We start from the raw sequence: 20,236 nt of genomic DNA on the forward strand, positions 1-20,236 counted from the left end.
CTCTTTATGGAAAATTTTGGGAAATTTATGCATAAAGGGGTCATAAAGGGAGTACCACACATCTGATCTACATATTGAAGATGTTTGATCTATCAGCCTACTTAAAATAAATGGGACAACCCAACGGCCAAGCGAAAACACTCAAAGGCGATCGAGTATGGAACTACATATGCAATTTCAAGCGAAGTGACGAGAAACTCATAAAATTCCGAGAGAATTAAGAGAAGATGTGAGAAAAAAGCGACAAAATGTGTGTGTCGCAAGTCAAGCGAGAGAAAGATGTAACACTTTTTCCCTCTGAGAAACGGTCGGTTTCATCTGATGAGGAGAACTCGAAGCGTCGATCTATAGAAGAATTGGTAATTATGTAGACTCCTTCAACCAATTAATTTTAATCTCTTTGATCTTTCATTACAGCAAACATTAATTACTGAAACGTGAATACTTTTAGCAAGCGACGAAGTTGTATGATTTATTCGCTTCTTGTTGAAATTCCATTCGATAGTTGAAGAAATTGAAAAGAAATCCTTGAGAAAATGTTTTATTTATATACGCTTATGTATTTTTCATTATATTCTCATGTTATAATAGAATGTCTTGGACCACGTATTTGAGTCGTGTGCGAGTCTTCTTCCTCCTGGTGATGTACTCCTGGTTGTACTAAATGAAGCCAGGAAACTCAGTCGATGTTCTGCTCACGTACGAGATGTATAACCTGTACAGTTATATAGCAAAAATCACCCAGATATTGTAAAAAGGTGTTGTTGAGCAGCATATTGCTAAACCCTAACACAAGTAGGTCAAACACCCAAAGGAATCATGGAACCTTTGGTAACAGCCATCAGTGTCCTCGCGTTGAACTGGCCGACACCGTAGATCTGAAGGTATACGGGTTCGGCCCGCTGTCCACAGACACTTCACGGAAGTCGTCAAAGTTTTCTAGGATGTGGGGCAGTGACGAACGGATGGATTCTGGGCGAGCTCTCGATGTAGATCGGGAAGGTTGGGCATAGCTATTTTCAAGGACGATACACCTCGGCGAAAATGCTAGCAACCGCGTCCGGCACCGACTAAGTTAAAAAAAAGTCATACAGTATTTCACAGTCATACAGTATATAATTGTAGCATTTACAGTTATGTTTTTACTATTTTATTCATAGGTTTAGAAAATTTCACCCATGAAAATATCTATTCTTCAACTTCTTCTTTATAGAGTTTACCATCATGTAATGAATGTGCTCACAACTGCTTTTTTTCCTTTCACTGGATGAATAAACAGTGTCTTTAAGTGATTCTCCGTAATTAACGAGATTTGCTGACAGTAACAACCAGGATAATTTCTCAGTAAATTTGCTAGGACTACTAAGCAAGTTATTTCTCATCAGCAAAAACAACACTTGAATTCCTTACTTGCACCATCAAAGTGAAAATGCAAAAAATTTGAGAAGAATCTCTTAATAAATTACCACGTCTTTCCCATCCACACTCGATTAATTTTGGAGAATTTTGGAGAGTAGAACCACATATTGCAGCAAAGTATAAAAACAGAAACAATCATAAGGTAGCTGCGGTTTCTCGCAGAGAAAATCACAAACAAACTCATGAAGAAGGAGAATATATCGATCAATAATAAGTATGATAATATTAATATAAATAGCACAATAATAAATAATATAATATGGAAAATATTTCAATAAATAATAAATCATTGGTCGTCAGAAGGACAGATCACTTCGGCACGATTTGGGATGATCTTAATTAAGTATATGAAGATTATTTAGTTCTAAAGTAAATCTTTTCAAAGAAACTTTTTCATAAGGGACAAAAAAACTATAAAATGACGAGGTCTTGTATCCAACTTGGAACGATTCAAAATTTGATTTGAGGTGTCGCGACCAAAGAAAATTAGTTGACCCACCTACGCTGAATTGTTTTTTCATTGAATTTGCAGCAAAATTCTCTCATAATAGTTAATTACATCAGACTACGCCTTCTGAATAGATTGACTACCGTATCCTATCAGGTTTATGAAATGTGAGAAAACTCCACAATGTTTCTAATAAGCATAATTTAAAAACTAGAGTTGATAGCGGATTATCTGTAATAATTGCTTCCGTCAGCCGGTTAATAAGCTTCCGCAGAGTAACGAGAAAAGATTTTTTCGACTAGTTTTGGAAAAAAAACAGCAATTACGCTTGAAAATTCACCTTTTCCCGGTTTCTAATAACATCCGATGGCTTCCCGTATCATAAGGAAATAAGGAAAAAAACAAAGAAAAGAAAAAGCAACTGTTCAAAGATTCAAGTATTCAGCAAAATATTACGTGAAAAAAGCATATAGCGTTTAGCAATAGGCAGACTCATGGCTACTGTAACATTTTGAAACGGAAAAAATGTATGACCAGAACTTTCTGGAAATTTTACAGAATTTTCCGGGGTTTTTTTTCGGTACAAAACAACTTCAGAGAGTAGAGATTATTCTATTTTTTTTATTTACCGGTCGGGTTTCCTTATCCAACTACTCCTCAGCTTTTTTAATCCTTCGTAAAAAAAAAAGAGAGAAAGATACTGTAATGCAAAAATTTTGGCAGGGTCCCATTTATAAAACGTCCTATTTTTCAAAATACGCTGACCAACTGCTTCTGCCAACCACAGTTGTCCAAGTCTTGCCGCGGACCGTGACAAGTTGATTTCCTCTGAAATCTCAAGCCTGATGTGAAATCTCTCCGCCAGCCTGGGTCTTCGACTTGTTGACGAGCCGATTTCTCCGTATTGTAAAATGAAATAATTCGGGAACGAGCATTATCGAGCAGTTAAAAGGCTTAAAAAAGGAATAAAGCGTCTGGCATTGATCAATCCGCACGGATTGCGCCACCACATTCACTTCAACTTAAAGCCATCACCCCACGAATCTGAGGTGGTACGGGTTTCAGGTGGGTTATGCCCGTACGGGGTCGTAGATTGTGGGGACGAGGGTGATTCCGTCCATTTCCTCCTAGTTGACGTGAAAAACGGCCCGAATGATGCGGCGCGTGCACAAGGCTGGCGCGCTCCAATAGAACTCGTTGTGGAAAATAGCGCCCCGAAACGCTCGGAGCCGCATCTTCCGGGTCGTTTTTTTACGGCGATTGGGAAGAACTGAGCGGGATCCAACCCATTTCTGCAATCTACGATCCTGTTCAGTCTCTGACCATCGGAAATCCATATCACGTCAGATCCGTGGGGTGATGCCTTTAAAATCATTTAAGGTTTACGAACGCGCGTGCACCCTTTCGATGACTTGGTTAGCCGATGTATCAAGTCAGTGTTTTTTATCTTCCCGGACAAGTCTTATACCAATTTATCGATATATATATATATATATATCGGAGGGATAAAAGGCTTAGTTGGCCCTAGGGCGGATTCGTACATCCGATCAATCACGTAGTTACAGCATAACCTCTTACCGACTGCGCTAAACCCCCTTTATCGATCATTTGGTCATATTTGTTTGATGGTGGTCATGAAATAATATGAATTAAAAATACATTGCTTTCCTATATACTTATAGCCGCCGCGCCGTCGCCTCACGTCTTCCTTGAGTTCAAATCTATGTATTAACTCAGAGAAAGGTGACTACAGATTTTTCAATGATTTAATGATTGGAATACAATCCAAAAAAGTAAGAAGATTATAAGATAAATGTGGAATGAGATAATAATAAAAAAACAACATAATATAAATAAAAAATAAAAAATAGAGAAATAATAAATAGAAATAAAATAGTATAGATGGGGAAATGAAATGAATGTAAATGTTTAAATATGGCAAATCAATGGTAGATTACTGTATGTTGTACTGCTTTCTCCGAAAAGAAGAGAAGAAAAGAAGAGAAGCGAAAAGAAAAGATTACCAGATTTTTAACAAAACAATGGAGATCGATTACGAAAAGCAATGAAAAGAATTGTGACGTTTCTCTCAAGCAGAAATGGCCAAAATTTCTCACAACAACCTGAAGTCCCATCATAGAACGGGGAATTAGGCCCACAAGAAATAATATGGAAGTAAACGTGGACACTAATCGTCAACTTAATGCTAAACGCCAGAAAAATTGCTCAACAACGATTTTCTGGAGGAAAAAAACAATCAAGCTAATCTTTTACAAACAAACAAAACTAGAACAACTCAACAAGGGAAACACTCACTGCATCTTTACCGTAAATAACAACAAGATGTTGATCACACAGCAACCGCTGATAGAATCTTATCATTTTTCAGAAGAAAAAAACATAGTAGCAATTTGTTAAATGACGGAATAAGGGACAGCAGCTAAGAAACGCACTGGTGACATGGGACCCTCAGCTTAGAATTTAATTATTTAGTAAAACTGGGAAAAAAAATTTAAAAAAAATTGACGTCAGTGCATTATCCATAGGTGTGTCTTGGTCGCAAAGTTTACTGTAGATGCCCAGTAATTTTCCGTGTAAGATCATATTCACGACAAATCCTTGCTAGCATTTAAAGGCATCACCCCACGAATCTGAGGTGGTACGGATTTCAGGTGGAGTATTCGTATACGGGATGGGAAACTACGGAGAGGGAGGTGATTCCGTCCATTTCTTGCTAATTGCCGTAAAAAACGGCCCGGAAGATGCGGCGCCGCACAAGACTGGCGCGCTCCAATCGAACCTCATGTACAAAATGGTGCGCCAAAACGAATGAAGCCGTATCTTCCGGGCCGTTTTTTTACGGCAATTAGGAAGAAATGGACGGAATCACCCCCTCTCCGTAGTCTCCCATCCCGTATACGAATACTCCACCTGAAATCTGCACCACCTCAGATTCGTGGGGTGATGCCTTTAAGAAAAAAAATATTTGAACACTCGAGTTTTATTCATTTAGATGGAAGATATTTTGGAAGCAATTACGTATGTTTTGAGGATTTCTACAAAAATCTCCTTTCCTCCGAGTTAATTTTGAAATTTTCTAGGAAATATAAAGTGATTCCAAGATAATACCGTACTTTCGTACTGTAATCGGTATGTAGGTGAGAAATAAGTAGATTCAAGGACGGTTAGATGCTAAAATCTTCCTCGCTTTCAGTTTCAAATAGGAAAATAGGATAAATGCAGCAGAAAATATCCCCGACGAGGGAAAAATGAAAAAGAATGCGAGGATGTGAAAAATCTGACTAGAACCCACCCGCCATGACTACAGTTATTATTCAGAAGCTGTTTATAACGGCGGTAACTGAGCCAGGAGGAAACACTCGTATTATTAAGTGTCCAACCTCTCAAATAACGCAAAACTAATAGCATACCATACAAATAAACAATGTGTAATAGGAGAAACAAGAAAACAACTCAACAAAAGCAGTGTATGGGACTTTCTCCTGAGAAAATTATGAATTATGACAGAAAAAATCCTGGGAACTGAGGTTTTTTTTTCCATTGTGACTGCAGCGAATCATCACAAGACTTCAATCAAATTGCATTACACACGACGTAGAGAAAATGTGCTGTTTTTGGGTTCTAAGGAATTCACGAAAATCAAAGCATAATCGACGCAAGCACACATCCGAGGTCGTGACGAGGACACGGACACGACACGCTGTTGTCGGGCAGAACGCACCAGCGGCGTTGTTGAAAGCGGGTTAATTGCGGTGGTCCCCGAATGATAAGCAGCTTTATACCCGTGGGAATTTCGGCTGAATTAGATGAGCTGTTGTGAGATTTTGATCTAAACAACTTAGCGGGCTAGACCCTAAGCTCATTTAGGTCAAAAATTAGGATCAACTTTAAGCTAACTTCTGTGCATGGATTTTTTCACCCAGTTTTTCTCAGCGGAAACAACAGAAGCGAAAGATGCAGTCCGAAATGCACAAACAGCACTACTTCCAGGAAAGCGAATTTCAGGAAGAAATAAAACTCTGCTCCTCTCAAGCAACTTAGATTGACAATTTTCTATTACTCCCAGCAAATACGTCTTCCAAAACAGAATTTCTTTACGTTTAATAGATTTTACTCTTCGTTCTTCGTATCCTGGTAAACAAAGATTGCAAAAATGGAAACTTATTTCACCTTTACCTTCTGTTAGCGGAAACAGTGCAAAGAAATCGAGTTCCGAATTGAGAAAGAATGAAGATACAAAAAAAAATACAAATTCGAGGGAAAATTCCAGTCACAACGTTAGTTAAGATGAAAAAAATCTTCTGAAGTTGAATTCTTTTGATCTCATCGTGATTCTTCGCGTTTTGTTCCACGACTGACTTAGCTGGATATCTAATCTTTTTAGTATTTTATATTGCATCAAACTTTACGAGGAAACGCAGAAGAGAACGCAGAGCTAGGCGGAGCAATGTTACGGGGTCGTGAGTACGGCAAGAGTTCGAGGGAGAAGCAAAAGGAAGCCCCGCCCACCACCAGTCAAGGCCCGCCCCTCAACGTTCTGACGGGGATTTATGTAGGCTGTGGTGAAATTTGGCGGAACACCTAAGCAGAGAAAAAAATCTCAATTCTTCATTCGTTATCGACGTTATCGACCAGGAATGAATTCAAGGATGATCGTATTAAAGGGGCACTTTAAAAACTTTAGGAGTAATTGAACTGTAATCGAATCAGCCAGAAGAGGAACAGATCAGATCCTGATTCTCTCAGAACTCTCGTAGGTGCTCAGTGAATAGTATCCATACACCAGAAGAAAGGCAAACCATGAATACCTTTTTGAATCCGGACAATTTCTGAAAATAGAAGACATAGGCTGGAAAAGGCTTACTCATTTCCATTACTTTAATAATAAGCGATTCTTTGCCCTAGCATCTAATTTCTTCTCATTCATCTCAGTAACATTTTAATTCGTTATTTTTAATTACGATTTAATCTCCCAGTTCAATCTGCGTGCGCCGTTTCACGCAGTTTTTTCTTTTCAGAAAAATAATTTCTTGATGAAATTGTGAATATCGTCCATTTCAGGTTTTGTCGAAATGAAGAGATTTTGTCGAAATGCTAGCCAATAAAGTTCTTCAATAAAAGTAATAAAATATCAATAAAAATAAAATTTAAAAAAAAACAACTTCATGTTGAGCTCATCGAAAAACAATTTCTTGATGTGAATTTCTTAAATGGAACCTCAGGAAGGACATCAAAAGCCTATTTATGAACACCAAAATATATTTAGAAGACGTTTAATGCTTGAAAGAATAAAAAATTTGACTTGACACTAAGCGAAGAATTTTCTATAATCCACAAAAAATTTGCAGAAGACCAAAACATGCATCAGATTACGACAGTTTATAATCAGTGGACAGCATGCAGGAAATTTTCCTCTCAATTATTTAAATTCTTTCACCATTTATTCGTTTGGAAACCAGCATTCTGCCTCACAGAATATATGTTTTCACTGGGAAAATCTTGAAGAATATGCTGTAAATCCTGAGAAATGGAAAGCCCCAGAAAACTGTCGAGAAATAAGAAATGGATGCAATGGATTAAATGGATAGCCTAATGCTTCCATCCGCCGAATCCCTAAGTTATGGCTCAAAAACAAGCTCAGGGCAAGAAAAAAAGGTGATTTATGTATAGCAACTTCAACAACCTTTTTCTTTAAGCACTAACAGCTAAGGCAAACAAAGCAATAAGCACAACTCAGCATCTTGAGAATTTCATTTAACATAGAAATTTTATAGTTATAAATAGCTACATGTACTTTTATTTGTAGATGAGATCAAAAAATACGATAGATGTGAATGAACTGCTGCTTTTGCTAACGTTTTCTTGGTGAAACATGAAGTAATGGGGCGGGTGAGGCGCAGTCGGTAAGAGGTTCTGCCGTGAGCGCACGATCGATCAATGGTACGAAACCGCCCTAGTGCTCACCAAGCCTTCCATCCCTCTAGGGTCGATAAATTGGTACCAGACTTGCCTGTAAGGATAAAAACACTGACGTGACACATCCGCTGGCCCCCATGAGTTAATTTTGTAGGCCAGAGACGCGATCGTAAACCTCAAACGATTCTGAATTGAAGTGAACGCGTGGGTGTATCCCATGCGTATTAACGTCAGACACTCTATCTTTTATCCACACACACAAAATCTAATCAGAATCTCCATGAAACCATCATCCAGCATCACATGAAATTATTTAGCAAATGGCACCACGTGCACCCAATAGAATTAAAGGCATCACTCCACGAATCTGAGGTGGTACGGATTTCATGGTGGAGTACACGTACACGGAACGGGAGACTATGGAGAGGGGGTGATTCCGTCCATTTCTTCCTAATTGCCGTAAAAAACGGCCCGGAAGATACGGCTTCAGGCGTTCTGGCGCACTATTTTCTACAAGGAGTTCGACTGTAGCGCGCCAGCCTTGTGCGACAGGCTATATCCAAATTACTGTAAAAGTGCACTCACTTTTTAGTCAGAATTTGTGAGCCACACATTGTAGAAATGGAGAAAAAGAACTGAAACGTGATGTAAAAGTGTAAAATGAGTATTTTGGCGACTTTTTTGTTGATCATCATTAAAACATCACACAACGAATACTACTCAGTACCGTGAATATTGTTCTGATTTTCGGTATCGAATGATTCGACCATTCGATTCAGCAACTATCGAGTTCCACTTATTCACTTTGTGGAATAGTCGGATACACAATATTCATCGGCAGAGAAGTCCAAATGACACAAAAGTAGTCCGGAAAAATTATCCGAAAAATTCTAGAATTCCATATCAGATGCAATGGAATGTTCCAGAAGTTGTCCCAAGTAAAGCAGGTTCACGGAAGTAACAGATGGGTGGTTTTCCCAGTTAAATAAAAATAAAATGTTATAACGAAGTACATGATGATAAATAATCAAAGAAATAATAAGCAATCACAATTGAATCAACGAGAAAGCGATGGAAAGAAGGATAGCTGAGGATAAGACAACGAAAATGATTGACTAATTGATTGATTTTTTTGGCATGTAATCAAATTATCGGAATTTCTTTCAAAGATTCTTCGCAGAGCGAAAGGTTCAACGCTTTTTTTTTTTACAGCCTTCAGTGATTAGAGATCATTTTTTTCCGTTTGAATTATTATATCATTATATATTATATCATATTATATTATTATATTATATCATCTCCGTAATTCCTATTTTGTCTTTGTTCCTAATTCCGTTCTCAATATTCTGAAACTTAATTTCTCTTAATGTTCTTAATTGTATTTGTTAATCGCATTCGAACTTTGTCACTCAAAAATTCTTCATCTTCTCCAAAAATTCTCCATCTTCTCAAAAATTCTTCATCTTTTTCTCTTCCTTCTACTTCCTCATCTCCTCACCACACACATTTCAGGATACGGTATTGCAAGTTATCCTCAATATTATGTATTATGTATGTCACTACTATATCGTTGCATTTCAGTGACAAGATTGGCATAAATTCTGCTCATGTGTGACTGAAAAACAAATCTCTGCTCATGTGTAATGCAGCACTTGGCTTTGTCTGTTCGATGTTTACTAGGCGGACAGGTTTGCGCGACTTCAAACTTTTTCTGGAAAATGTAATAAAACAACGGGAGTAATATTCCCTTTCTAACCCCATTCTACTAAAGAAAATCTTTTTCATTGAATTCAATTTAATTTATTTTTCATTAATAAAGATCATGTGGAATTTTTAGCTTGATTCGTTTTTTCTTTGGCTGAAAAACACGATGCAGGGCACTATTTATATATTTATATTTTATTTTATGTTTATATCTTACTATTATTTATTATTTACTATTACTCATATTATTATTTATACTATTTTTATATTTATATTTTATATATTTTAGCAATATCAGACTACTTCAAATTTGTTACTTGTTTGTGACAAAAGGAAATCCGTGTAACCTCGATGTTCCATAAATTCCTGTTGTTTAAAGATGTATTCTGATTCATTCCACTCAATAAAACTCTTTTTTTCGAATAAGTTCGAAGGAAGAATTTTTCCTTTACGTTGAAATTTTTTGCTCATTTCTATTTTACTTTTATTCATTTTATTCATAATTATTATATTATTTTATAATATATTATACTATTGTATCATATTATTATATTATTTTATTATATTTTCACTCATTTTTCGTTCTATTTCTATTCTTATTTTTATTTGGTCAGTCTTTTATTCGTTCAATTCTATTACTTTTTTACTTTCTACTTTATCTTTACGACTTACCTGCTAATTAAATTAGGGCCCTTCTAACCTTCACCTAATATTTTAACGTCTATCAAAAGTAAATGCAACTATTAATAAACATCACTAGCTTCTATGGTCGTAACCTATTCGTGAGCAAAATGCTAGAACCAATTTCTGTACCGCTGGATCTACATAATGATTTTTTTTTCTAAATTTAATATTCACCACAATTTTTGAGTGCAGTCTTTCAGATTATGGAACAAATCAAAAGGAGATTTTAATTTTGCAAAGCACTGGTGAGACAGTGGATGGACAATTGTCACTATCGCATAACTTTTCTACCGAATTAAGCGGATAGAAAAATATTTCGAATCAGTCAAAATATCTTCTGCCAGCTGCGAGCAAATCCCAGTCAGATGAGAATCAGTTGTCATTGGAAATGACAAATTGTTCTCATCCACCATCGAGCTGTGAATGGAAATGTCATGTCATGTCAATATCCTGTTATTCCAATGAGAATACCATGTCATCTTTGACAGCGGCAATTTCATACTGTATTTTGGTACTGAAATATCATTATGATCTATGTCATTCGTTACGTCAAGTATACGTCAAGTCCAGCCATAAGAAACACAAGCTCTCCTTCTGATTAACAGTTCTTATTAGTATTTATTGAATTCAGTAAATTTTTAGAGAAATAAAAAAAAACTGATGAATTTCTGACCTAGAAATGCTGCCTTACATGAGCCTCGCGCCACTTCCTCTTCTCCTCCGTTTTAAGCGGTAAAAAGAGCAGATTCTATAGGAGCAAACTCTAGATGAAATCATATTATCCTAAGTGAGCACTAGTGGCTGCTGGCTCAAACTTCTTTACAGAAATCTCGTAGTGATGGAAGCGGGTAAGATTTATTTGCAAAACGTCCGCGAATTTACGTCTTAATCGAACCCACAGAAAAATTTATTATTTTTTTTTCCTGAAGCATAGTGATATTTGTGGTGTTTAAAATAGAAGAAAAGATGACAGTAAATTGAGTTTTTTGCGTATCCACTGACGTTCCGGACTCATCAACGACTCTGGGCTCAAAACATTCCTGGGTCAGCTCTTCTGACATGTTTCGGTTCGAAAAACTACATACGGGGTTAGATTATAAAAGAAAAAGAATAGTTGCCGTGATTTTTCTCCAGCTATGCAAGACGAATGGGTTGATTCCTAGAATAGGTGCCTTTTTCCATGTTTAAGAGCAACGACAACTTCCAAGGTTTTATGAGAAAAGCGGGTAACGAATCGACAAAAAATTTATTTACTTTTTAATTTTCATATAATATAAAACGTGCTATTTATAACACGAGAGAGATAATCAAGCTGAACAACGTCACAAAAAAATAATAATGTAATCCGAACACATATTAAAAATCATGGGAATTTTAGCGTTTTTCAAATGAATCTGAACTAAGTACAATAATTGAATCCTGAAATAAAAAGCGGTGAAACTGTTCGCTTCAAAAATATTTTCAAGATTTGCTTTATCCTCATTATCTTGAACAAATCTATGAACCCCTTTTCCCTTCCACGGAAATACATCCGCAGGATATCCCTATTCCAGTATTGCGGAAACGTGAAAATAATCAACGAAGGTTGGCGAAAATTCGCATGTTTTCAGGCTACACATTTGTGAAAACTCTAAATTCTGGATGTTCATTTGAAATCAGCGGCCCACTCACAGCTTCAAACGGTATTCTTCAAATTAAATTTTTCCCATTCGAAAGCATTCCGACAGTGCGATGCGATGGATTTTGGGGAAAAAGTCAGTTGCGGTGTTTCAGGTACTTATCTAAAAGAAGATTTCTAACAATCCTTTGACTGTGAACTTAGTGTTGAATAGTGAAGTGTTAAAGGGAAAAAGGAAATACAGAGTTGAAAGAAATAATATATATTATAATATATATGCATATAGTGTCCAAAGGAAAAAATATTTGTTGAGTTTATACCTGAGCTATGTCCCTTTTTAATTTTTCAGTCAATATAGAAATATTTTTCTATTAACAACCACATACATCAATCTGATTCCACAAATAAACCATCTATGTTAAACTTTGGACTCCAATCTAAAGAAAACTATTCGAAGTGGATGATTTCATACACGACAAGAGGGAAGAAGAAAAGAAATAAAGTTTGTAAAGGAAATTCTACGCAATTCCACAGCAAATACTTTGAGAACAGTCGAATATTCGGTCTTTGAATCTCAAGTGTCTCTGGTGTTTTTATTGATCCACATCTTTTTTTCTTCTTGTCCATGCGCTAGATCCCCTTTTAACTCGTGTCGGATAATTGGGATACGTGTTAGCGCCTTCAACGTCGTTGATCATGGTCTCATATAGCAGAAATGTTGGATATCAACTTCCTCCACAGCTGAATACCAGGGAATTATGAGTCAAAATATGGAAACGATGTCCATAGAATCATAGAAGAAGTTTGCTATCATTTATCATTCATTTTGAATGAACGAATCCATCAAATCATCGATTAGTTCAGAAGTTATCCAGTTGATTTTAATGTCGAACACCTTGAAGTAAATGAAACTTCACCATTTGAACAGATTAGAGAATTTATGTCATAAGAATGTCACTTTTTTCATCCACGAAAGTTCTAGAAAAGACAATGATAAGTTTCGAGAAAAAAAAACAATGAAAAGCGCCCTCATTCACCTCGACAAAAGTGCGAATTCAAACCTAAGATGGGACCCCATAACTTCGTTTGCTTCCAGGTGCTGTCAGTCGCATCGTACCCTCTTGACGTGACTCATTGTGATTGTTACTTGCTCGTAACATTGAAGTTTTAGCTGATTTTGAAAAATGAAATAAAATGAAACATTCTGAAATAAAATGTTCAAAAAGATACTTCCAAGAAGGCGTGGGGTTTTTCCTATGTAGATTTGTAAAAGTTTATGGGTCATAAGGAATTCTACGTTAAAAGCGAAATTAGCGTTGTTAGGTTGTCTACCACAAAAAATAAGGGGTGTAGATAACGGTTTTGAGCGTATTGGCGCTCAATTCCCCCTAGTCGTCCTGAAAAATTCCGAGGGAGAATTCTTGTGAGAATTTTCCAGCGACACACCTTACAAAGTGCCATTCTTCTGGACGAGTGGACGATAGTCAATGAGGTTTGTTATCGACAATGGGGCCTATTCACACACTTCCAAAGACACCTCCAACGGATAGAGTCCTGATGGAACCGGAGCGTGTACAAAGATAACGTCATAAGCAGCCTCGTAGGAATATTCGCACAGAAAGCTTGTTTCCCACTCCGCTTTTCAGGATGATTAAGGCAAATTTCCCGTGATGACGCTCATAATTGTCAGCTACATTCGTAATCCTATCTGTTCCCGAGAGATCCCATTTCCATTTTTGTGGAACGCTACCTTAAAAAAGCGGATACATCTACCGTAACTGCGTTCTAATTAAGTAGTAAACTGTAAGTCAGTACGGGAGGTTCTCGATTTCCATGCACTGACGCCTCAGTATTTTTCTCTTTTTCAGCGGATTAGAGCATGAGTTGGAGCACGTAGAAAAAATGCAACCGCCGTTAGCTACATAGCTGTATTTTTTATAAGCTGCTCATTTATAATTTTTATTAGCTACTCGCGAAAAACGTGTAAAATGTGTAAAGTGTCTGGCGTTAATCAATCCGCTTGAGATGCGCCCCCAAGTTCACTTCAATTCAGAATCGTTTGAGGGTTACGAACGTGTAACTGGCCCAGACAATGACTTGCGGGGGCTAGCCGACCTGTCAAGTCAGTGTTTTTGTCCTCCCAGACAGGTCTGGCACCAATTTATCAACCCCAGAGGCAATAAAAGGCTTGGTGAGCACTAGGGCGGATTCGAACCTCCGATCGATCGTGCAGGAAGCGCCGCTTTACCCATTTTCAGTGAGTTTTAAAATGACTCCACTTTTAGCGTGGTTCGACACCGAATCAAAAAAAAAACATCAGCTACTCCAACTCTATTAGGATGTTTTACACTCAAAGACGAGAGTTCGATCTAGTGAATAAACAGAACTGGACGAATTTCTCAAAAAAAAAAGCTGTGTCTGCATAGGAATGGCGTTGCGATGTTCTGAAATATCGATCGTTTATACTTATAAGGACGAAGCTCACACAGGAAGAATTTCAAGCGTAATCCTATCAAGAACTCAAGTTTTTCTTGCTGCATTCCAAAACTAAGGTAAAATATTTCAATGAAGTTTCAGTGTTCTTAGGAACAAATAATTGCTACGCGATAAGCTTTTTTCATTGCAAAAAAGAGTTCAAAATGGAGGGGCGAGAAAGAGAAATTAAGGTACTCCATTTAATTAAATACACCTTAAAAATTCAGTGGAATTGCTGAATGAAAAGTTTGAAAAATAACGGGACCGCCAAAGTCCACTATGGGATGTCCTTTCAGTGAGAACTTTTTTAGAAAATTACCATTGCAACTTGAGAGAACCACTTTGATTGTCGAATGTAATTTAGATTTCGCTGGAAGAGTACATACCGTACTCGTGCAGCTCTAATAGAAAAAAATTTGGATGGACTTGGATCTCTTGAGTAATTCGCAACGAAAAAAAAAAACTTTTTCAGGTTTCACTTAGAATAAGCTTAAATAGCTAAGGTTTTTGTAACTATTTTTTTTTACCAAGGACAGCTTTTCCTCTAGTGCATTCAAGCAATCCAGAAATCATTGTATATAGAAGCTCTTTAGGTCAGATGACGACTAACGAAAGTAATGGACAGAATCTAAGAAAATTCTTGCATTTCCCGAGTCGATTACGACTTCGTCAGCAGAGAGACGCTGATTCTTGCAAAATTTCGGAGAAGAAAAGCGATTGAACAATTCCCAGCGTAGAAAACATGTTATGGATTTTTCACTGCAAAGTTTTCTTAACATTTCCCACGGAAACGTCTCATTTTAAAGAATTTTCTCGGGATTAACGTGAAAATTTCGTAAAGAATTGATAAAATTTTGAAACTGAAAGCAAAGGAAACGCCTAAGAAGTGTACACAATACAGCGCAGATGAAGCACAGACTTCTATTTGAAATTTATTACGTTTTCAAAGAGAATCGTAGGTTCTGCACAGAAAAAGAGCAGGAAAATAAATTGAATGTTCTGGAAAAGAAAAATGCGTAGATAGAGGTCGAAGCTGCGCTCAGAAAAGAATTCGAGGGGAAAATTGGTAGAAAAATTGACCATATAGAAATTTCAGCTTGACAATGCTTAGTTGCACTGCGTGATAATACATCGTCTAGGCGCTGAGACGATCATGGCCGCATTAGGCTCTTCCCTCGGCATTTCCTCCCTCCGACCGAAATTTTGTGAGCACTCAACTTGGAGCGCATCTAAATTTTTGAAGAGATCTTCACTCATTTTCTGACTTAGATAAAAAATAATTCTATCAAAAATTCACTTGAGCTGCAAGCGGAAATTTGACAGTTTAGATCTCTTCTTTAGATCTTAAGTTTAATTTAATAGTTGTGATCTGATATTTTAATTTGATCACTTATATTTTTATATGGCATGCCATTTATATTTCACTTTTTTGGTTTGACATATGAATTTGACAATCTTGACCTTTTTAATAAACAGGTTTTTGTTGTATCGATTTTGATAAGCACGACGTTGTTAAGTAATTTTATTTGACGACCCCGTGTACACGTTTTTGTACACGAGGTTTTTTTTTACTTTTTTTTACAAACACGTTTTTGCTTCTGCATTTCCCTTTTTTTCTGCTAATTTTCAAAAGCGAGCTTCAGACTTTGAGAGTTACAGTGATAGAAAAGTTGTTTTGCTTCATCTAATACCTTTTTTATTTTTACAAAAATAAACCTAAGAGAAATTTCAAAGCGCCTTATTAACAGTAAAATTTCCTTGAAACGAATTGGCGTTGCAGTAAAATCCCCGCACAAAAAGATTCCTCATAAGTACGTAATTGCAGAACACGAAATTTAACGCACTAAGATGATGACATTAAAGTAGCAAAATTGAGGCTGCAAATGCTATTGAAATGGGAGGAGGAGGCGGCGCATCTGGTTCTCTCGTCACCCTCCTCTTCCTCCCCCTCTCATAGAAAAACGATTTACTTTGGAACGTTAAAGTGCTCTTCTGCATGACACTTCATCGAATTTAAGAGCAAATTTAATAAGGGTATCTATCCAGCTAAGGGTCCCAGCGTGCACATACATACATACAATCACTGTCTCTTAAAGAAATCGGAATCGCTGAGAAAACTACGCGAAGTACATGGTGAACTGCGTAACAAAATCACATCATTTCTTAATTTTTTTTCCGGACCGACATTATACCACTGGAATCCAATACGCCCGTAACGGAAACGATTAGCATGTGTTCTGCAGTTAGACGCCTTCTCTTTTTCTGGGCATTCGACTAGAAATAGAAAATGCTCTTTAATGACGAAAAATGGAAATGAAGTCTTTTGGTCATTCTCCTTCTGTAGCTTTGCTACTGTCAATGTACAGTACGTTTGGAAGATATTACATTCGTTGTATTTGATTATTTCACGTACTAGTAGCGGATCTTGGTGCCGTTTTAGATATTGAAGTGAAGGAATTCCACAAACCGAAGGAAAAGTATAAATGTAAGGGAAGAAAGCACTCAGGGCTTCCTCGCTACAGAGCTTCAAAGCCGTTTCGCCTCATTGCATCAGTAACAACTTCAATATCAACGTCTTTTGTCCAAACCAAAAGGCAGTATCTTCTCTCTCAATCTTTCCACAAGCCGACACTCACTCAATATCTGCTCTCAGATAGCAGGAAAGCAGAGACAGTCGATGTCAGTAATTCTATGTATTTGTATTGTTAAATAATTTAAAGTTAAAGTTAAAGTTTCTGGCGTTGATCAATCCGCTTGGGATGCGCCCCCACGTTCACTTCAATTCAGAATCGTTTGAGGTTTACGAACGTGTATCTGGCCTATACAATGACCTGCGGTGGCTAGCCGATGTGTCAAGTCAGTGTTTTTTATCCTCCCAGACAAGTCTGGTACCAATTTATCGACCTCTGAGGGATGAAAGGCTTGGTGAGCACTAGGGCGGATTTGAACCTCCGATCGATCGTGCAGGAAGCGGAACCTCTAACCGCTACACCACACCCGCCCTTGAATAATTTACCGATGATATTATTATTATCATAATAATATCATCGGTAAATCTATTCAAGATTAATCGAACACATTCCAACATACCGCGTGGCAGTTCCTAGGGAACGTAGGCGTGCAACTTAACTACATCCTCATTGAATTACTACACAAAGAGGTACCTCTCCTCAACTACATAGATTCGATTCTTACGCTTTAATCGAAGTGTTACACGATAACACAATGATAACAAATCCCAGAATAACAAAATAAGGGCTAAAGTACTACTAAATTGTTAATTTTAGCCAATCTATTTAAGTTTAATTGTTCCAATTGAAAGATTTCGTGAACGGAATGCCAGTTTTATTATAACACGCTTCTAAGCAATGATAACCACATTATTTGTTCGCTTCTAGCTCAAATACTAAATCAGGTACTAGCACTGCGAAAGTAAGTATTACTTAAATTAGTACTGATACTTTACAGCTATTAATTTCTACTAATATAATTAGAAATCGGATTGATAAATAAGATTAATTATGTGTTGGAAGAGAAAATATTGGGAAAGAACATTACACTGAATCTACAACGGTAGTCAGTGGGTACTGGGACCGTGTGCGATTAGAATGGAAAAGGTGTTTTTAGGTCCCCAATGATCCGCTCTAGGACCTTGAACCTTGCACGCAGCAAAGATATTCGGTACTTCTTGGATTCTGTGACGGATAACTTGTTGTGGAGGGGAATTATGACAGAGTCTCTCCACTGATCCACTATCCTTTTGTCAATTCATATGATACTCGTCATCTCACTGATCCCTGGAGGAGGAAGAGTTTTCAGTATTTCTGCGCTATTTATAACGTCTCCGCTAGATTTTCCGTTATTCATTTTTGGATACACACAAGAACCCCCGACTCGGTCGGTGCTTTCTCGCTGATCCTCGTTCCCCGTTGTTTGTTGGACATGCTCGAGTTTAGGAACTGGTGGTGCTTGTCGATTCAGCAAGGTGTTGAAAGGTTTCTTCCAGAAGGGTAGAGTTGCGTTATCGACAGCGACTCCGTTGGGAGTGTTCAGGACAGGCGAACACCTCGTCATCTTGCAGCTGTACTGTTTTAGCAGCGTATAGGCTTTTCTGGGGTTCTTGTCCTCCCACACTCACCCAAACTCCCTCGCTCTTGACTTTCATTCGTTCTAGCGACGACGTTTCAGCTGACGACGCAACTTTCTCCTCAGACCCTTTTCCTGCCTTAGGATAACATTTGTAACGAAAAAGTGCTGAACGAAACGAAAAATTGGTGGTATTCCACGTGCATTACTAGACTGGAGTGCCGAGGGTTAAGAGCGATGTTTCGCCTTTTGCCGTGTTCACGACATCTTAGTGACTTAAAGGGCCACGTAATTGAGGGGTGGATTGTCGGGTTGTGGGAGACTACGGGGGGGGGGGGATCCCCCCCCCCTCTCTTCTTTTCCCCAAAAAAAACCCCCAGAAAAAATCCCCCTCCTTTTTTTTCCCCCCTTTTTTAAAGGGGGGTGTTTGGCGCGCCCCCCCTTTTCCCCCCCCCCCCCCCCCCCCCCCCTTTTTTTTCAAAAAAAAAAAAAAAAAAAAAAAAACCCCCCCCCCCCCCCCCCCCCCCCTTCCAAACCCCCCCACCCAAAAAACCAACCCCCCTTGTCTTTGAATAAAAGTGCCATTTTTGTTGGCCTCATTGCAAATTTCTTTCCGTTACCTTCTGTACTACACTGCAGCAGTTCTTTCTATGGATGGATCAAGTTTCATCGAGTTATGTCACTTGAGAGTGACACATCATGCGAAAGTTACACTCTCCGTCAAGTTTGGCACCAGAGCGTTTATTCCTTGAACTAAGCTTAGATATTTCACCGTATAGGATTTGATTTCTTTTAAGGACCCTTAAAAATTGTGATAAGAACATTCTGATTAGAAAACATGCTCTTTCCTTGAAAAATAGGTTTTGCTGAACATTATGGGTGGAGAGAAGTGCCACATAGTCACGGTATTTACGGCCAACTGTTGTACATTTCAGTGACGACAGAACTTTAAAAAAAACATTTCAGCGCTCAAATGAGTGTCGGAACATTATTTTGGACTATGAGCGCTCTTTCCTCGCCATTTGAAAACCATCCATTAATATGTAGATACTTGGGTGCTCAGCCTGGGGAAAAAAAAGAAAAAATAAGATAGACATGTGCATGAATACGATGGATGGTGTCCTCCTTCAAATCCCTAAAATTCTGCGATGACAATATTCGATTTTTTTTGAAACGAGGGGGAGCGAGATTTGGAGGGACGGGAGAAGGACTATTGGGCTATCCACAAGGAACTTCTCAGCTTAATTTTGTAGCTAACGAAAAAATGCTTCGTATTCAAATTCTAAGCATTCCTGATATTTTTCAATTTTTCACAGTTAAGAAGACACTTCTGCAATTAATCCAGATGTCGAAGCTCTCATCGAAGAGCCCCAAGAAGATTTTCGTATGCGACCTTGATTTAACTACTTGACCTGGACAGGATTTACTGAATGAACTGGGATTGAGGCAAACATTGTCGTTCTGAGCACCAAGACAATTCCGGACTTTATTATTAATTCCAGTATCTTTGCAGCATTTCCCCTTTCTATTCTAAAACTTTATTTTATTAAAAGCAGCCTATCACGAAACTGAGGTGCTTGGAAAGCCTGTGATCTATGTAAAGAGTTTACGAATATGAATAAATAATGCCCCGCTCGATTTCCCTTAACGGCGTGAGAACGTCAGGACAACGGCGTTTTTATCTACGAGACGCGTTAGAACGCGCCCCATTGTACGCGCTCCGGTCCCCACAGCAGGCTCTTAATTGGTTTTACATGAGTAGGATGATGATGAGACCCTATTGATCCTCGGCCGCTCGCTCAAAAACGCGGCGCGCGGCACGAAGTGTAGAGCACTTTCACATGCCTCACTGGGAGAAACGCCGT

At 37.9% G+C, this 20,236-nt stretch overlaps 1 protein-coding gene across 1 annotated transcript; it reads right to left on the reverse strand.

Moving 5' to 3' along the window:
- Positions 1-18,053: 18,053 nt before the first annotated feature.
- Positions 18,054-18,359, reverse strand: RB195_020266 (uncharacterized protein; the record flags this gene model as incomplete). The annotated part of the gene is made up of 1 exon (XM_064188493.1): positions 18,054-18,359. The coding sequence occupies one exon, from the start codon at positions 18,357-18,359 to the stop codon at positions 18,054-18,056; it is 306 nt and encodes a 101-aa protein (XP_064044374.1).
- Between the last annotated feature and the right edge of the window lie 1,877 nt (positions 18,360-20,236).

The sequence above is a fragment of the Necator americanus genome, chromosome II, assembly GCF_031761385.1.
Source record: "Necator americanus strain Aroian chromosome II, whole genome shotgun sequence".
Classification (NCBI taxonomy): domain Eukaryota; kingdom Metazoa; phylum Nematoda; class Chromadorea; order Rhabditida; family Ancylostomatidae; genus Necator; species Necator americanus.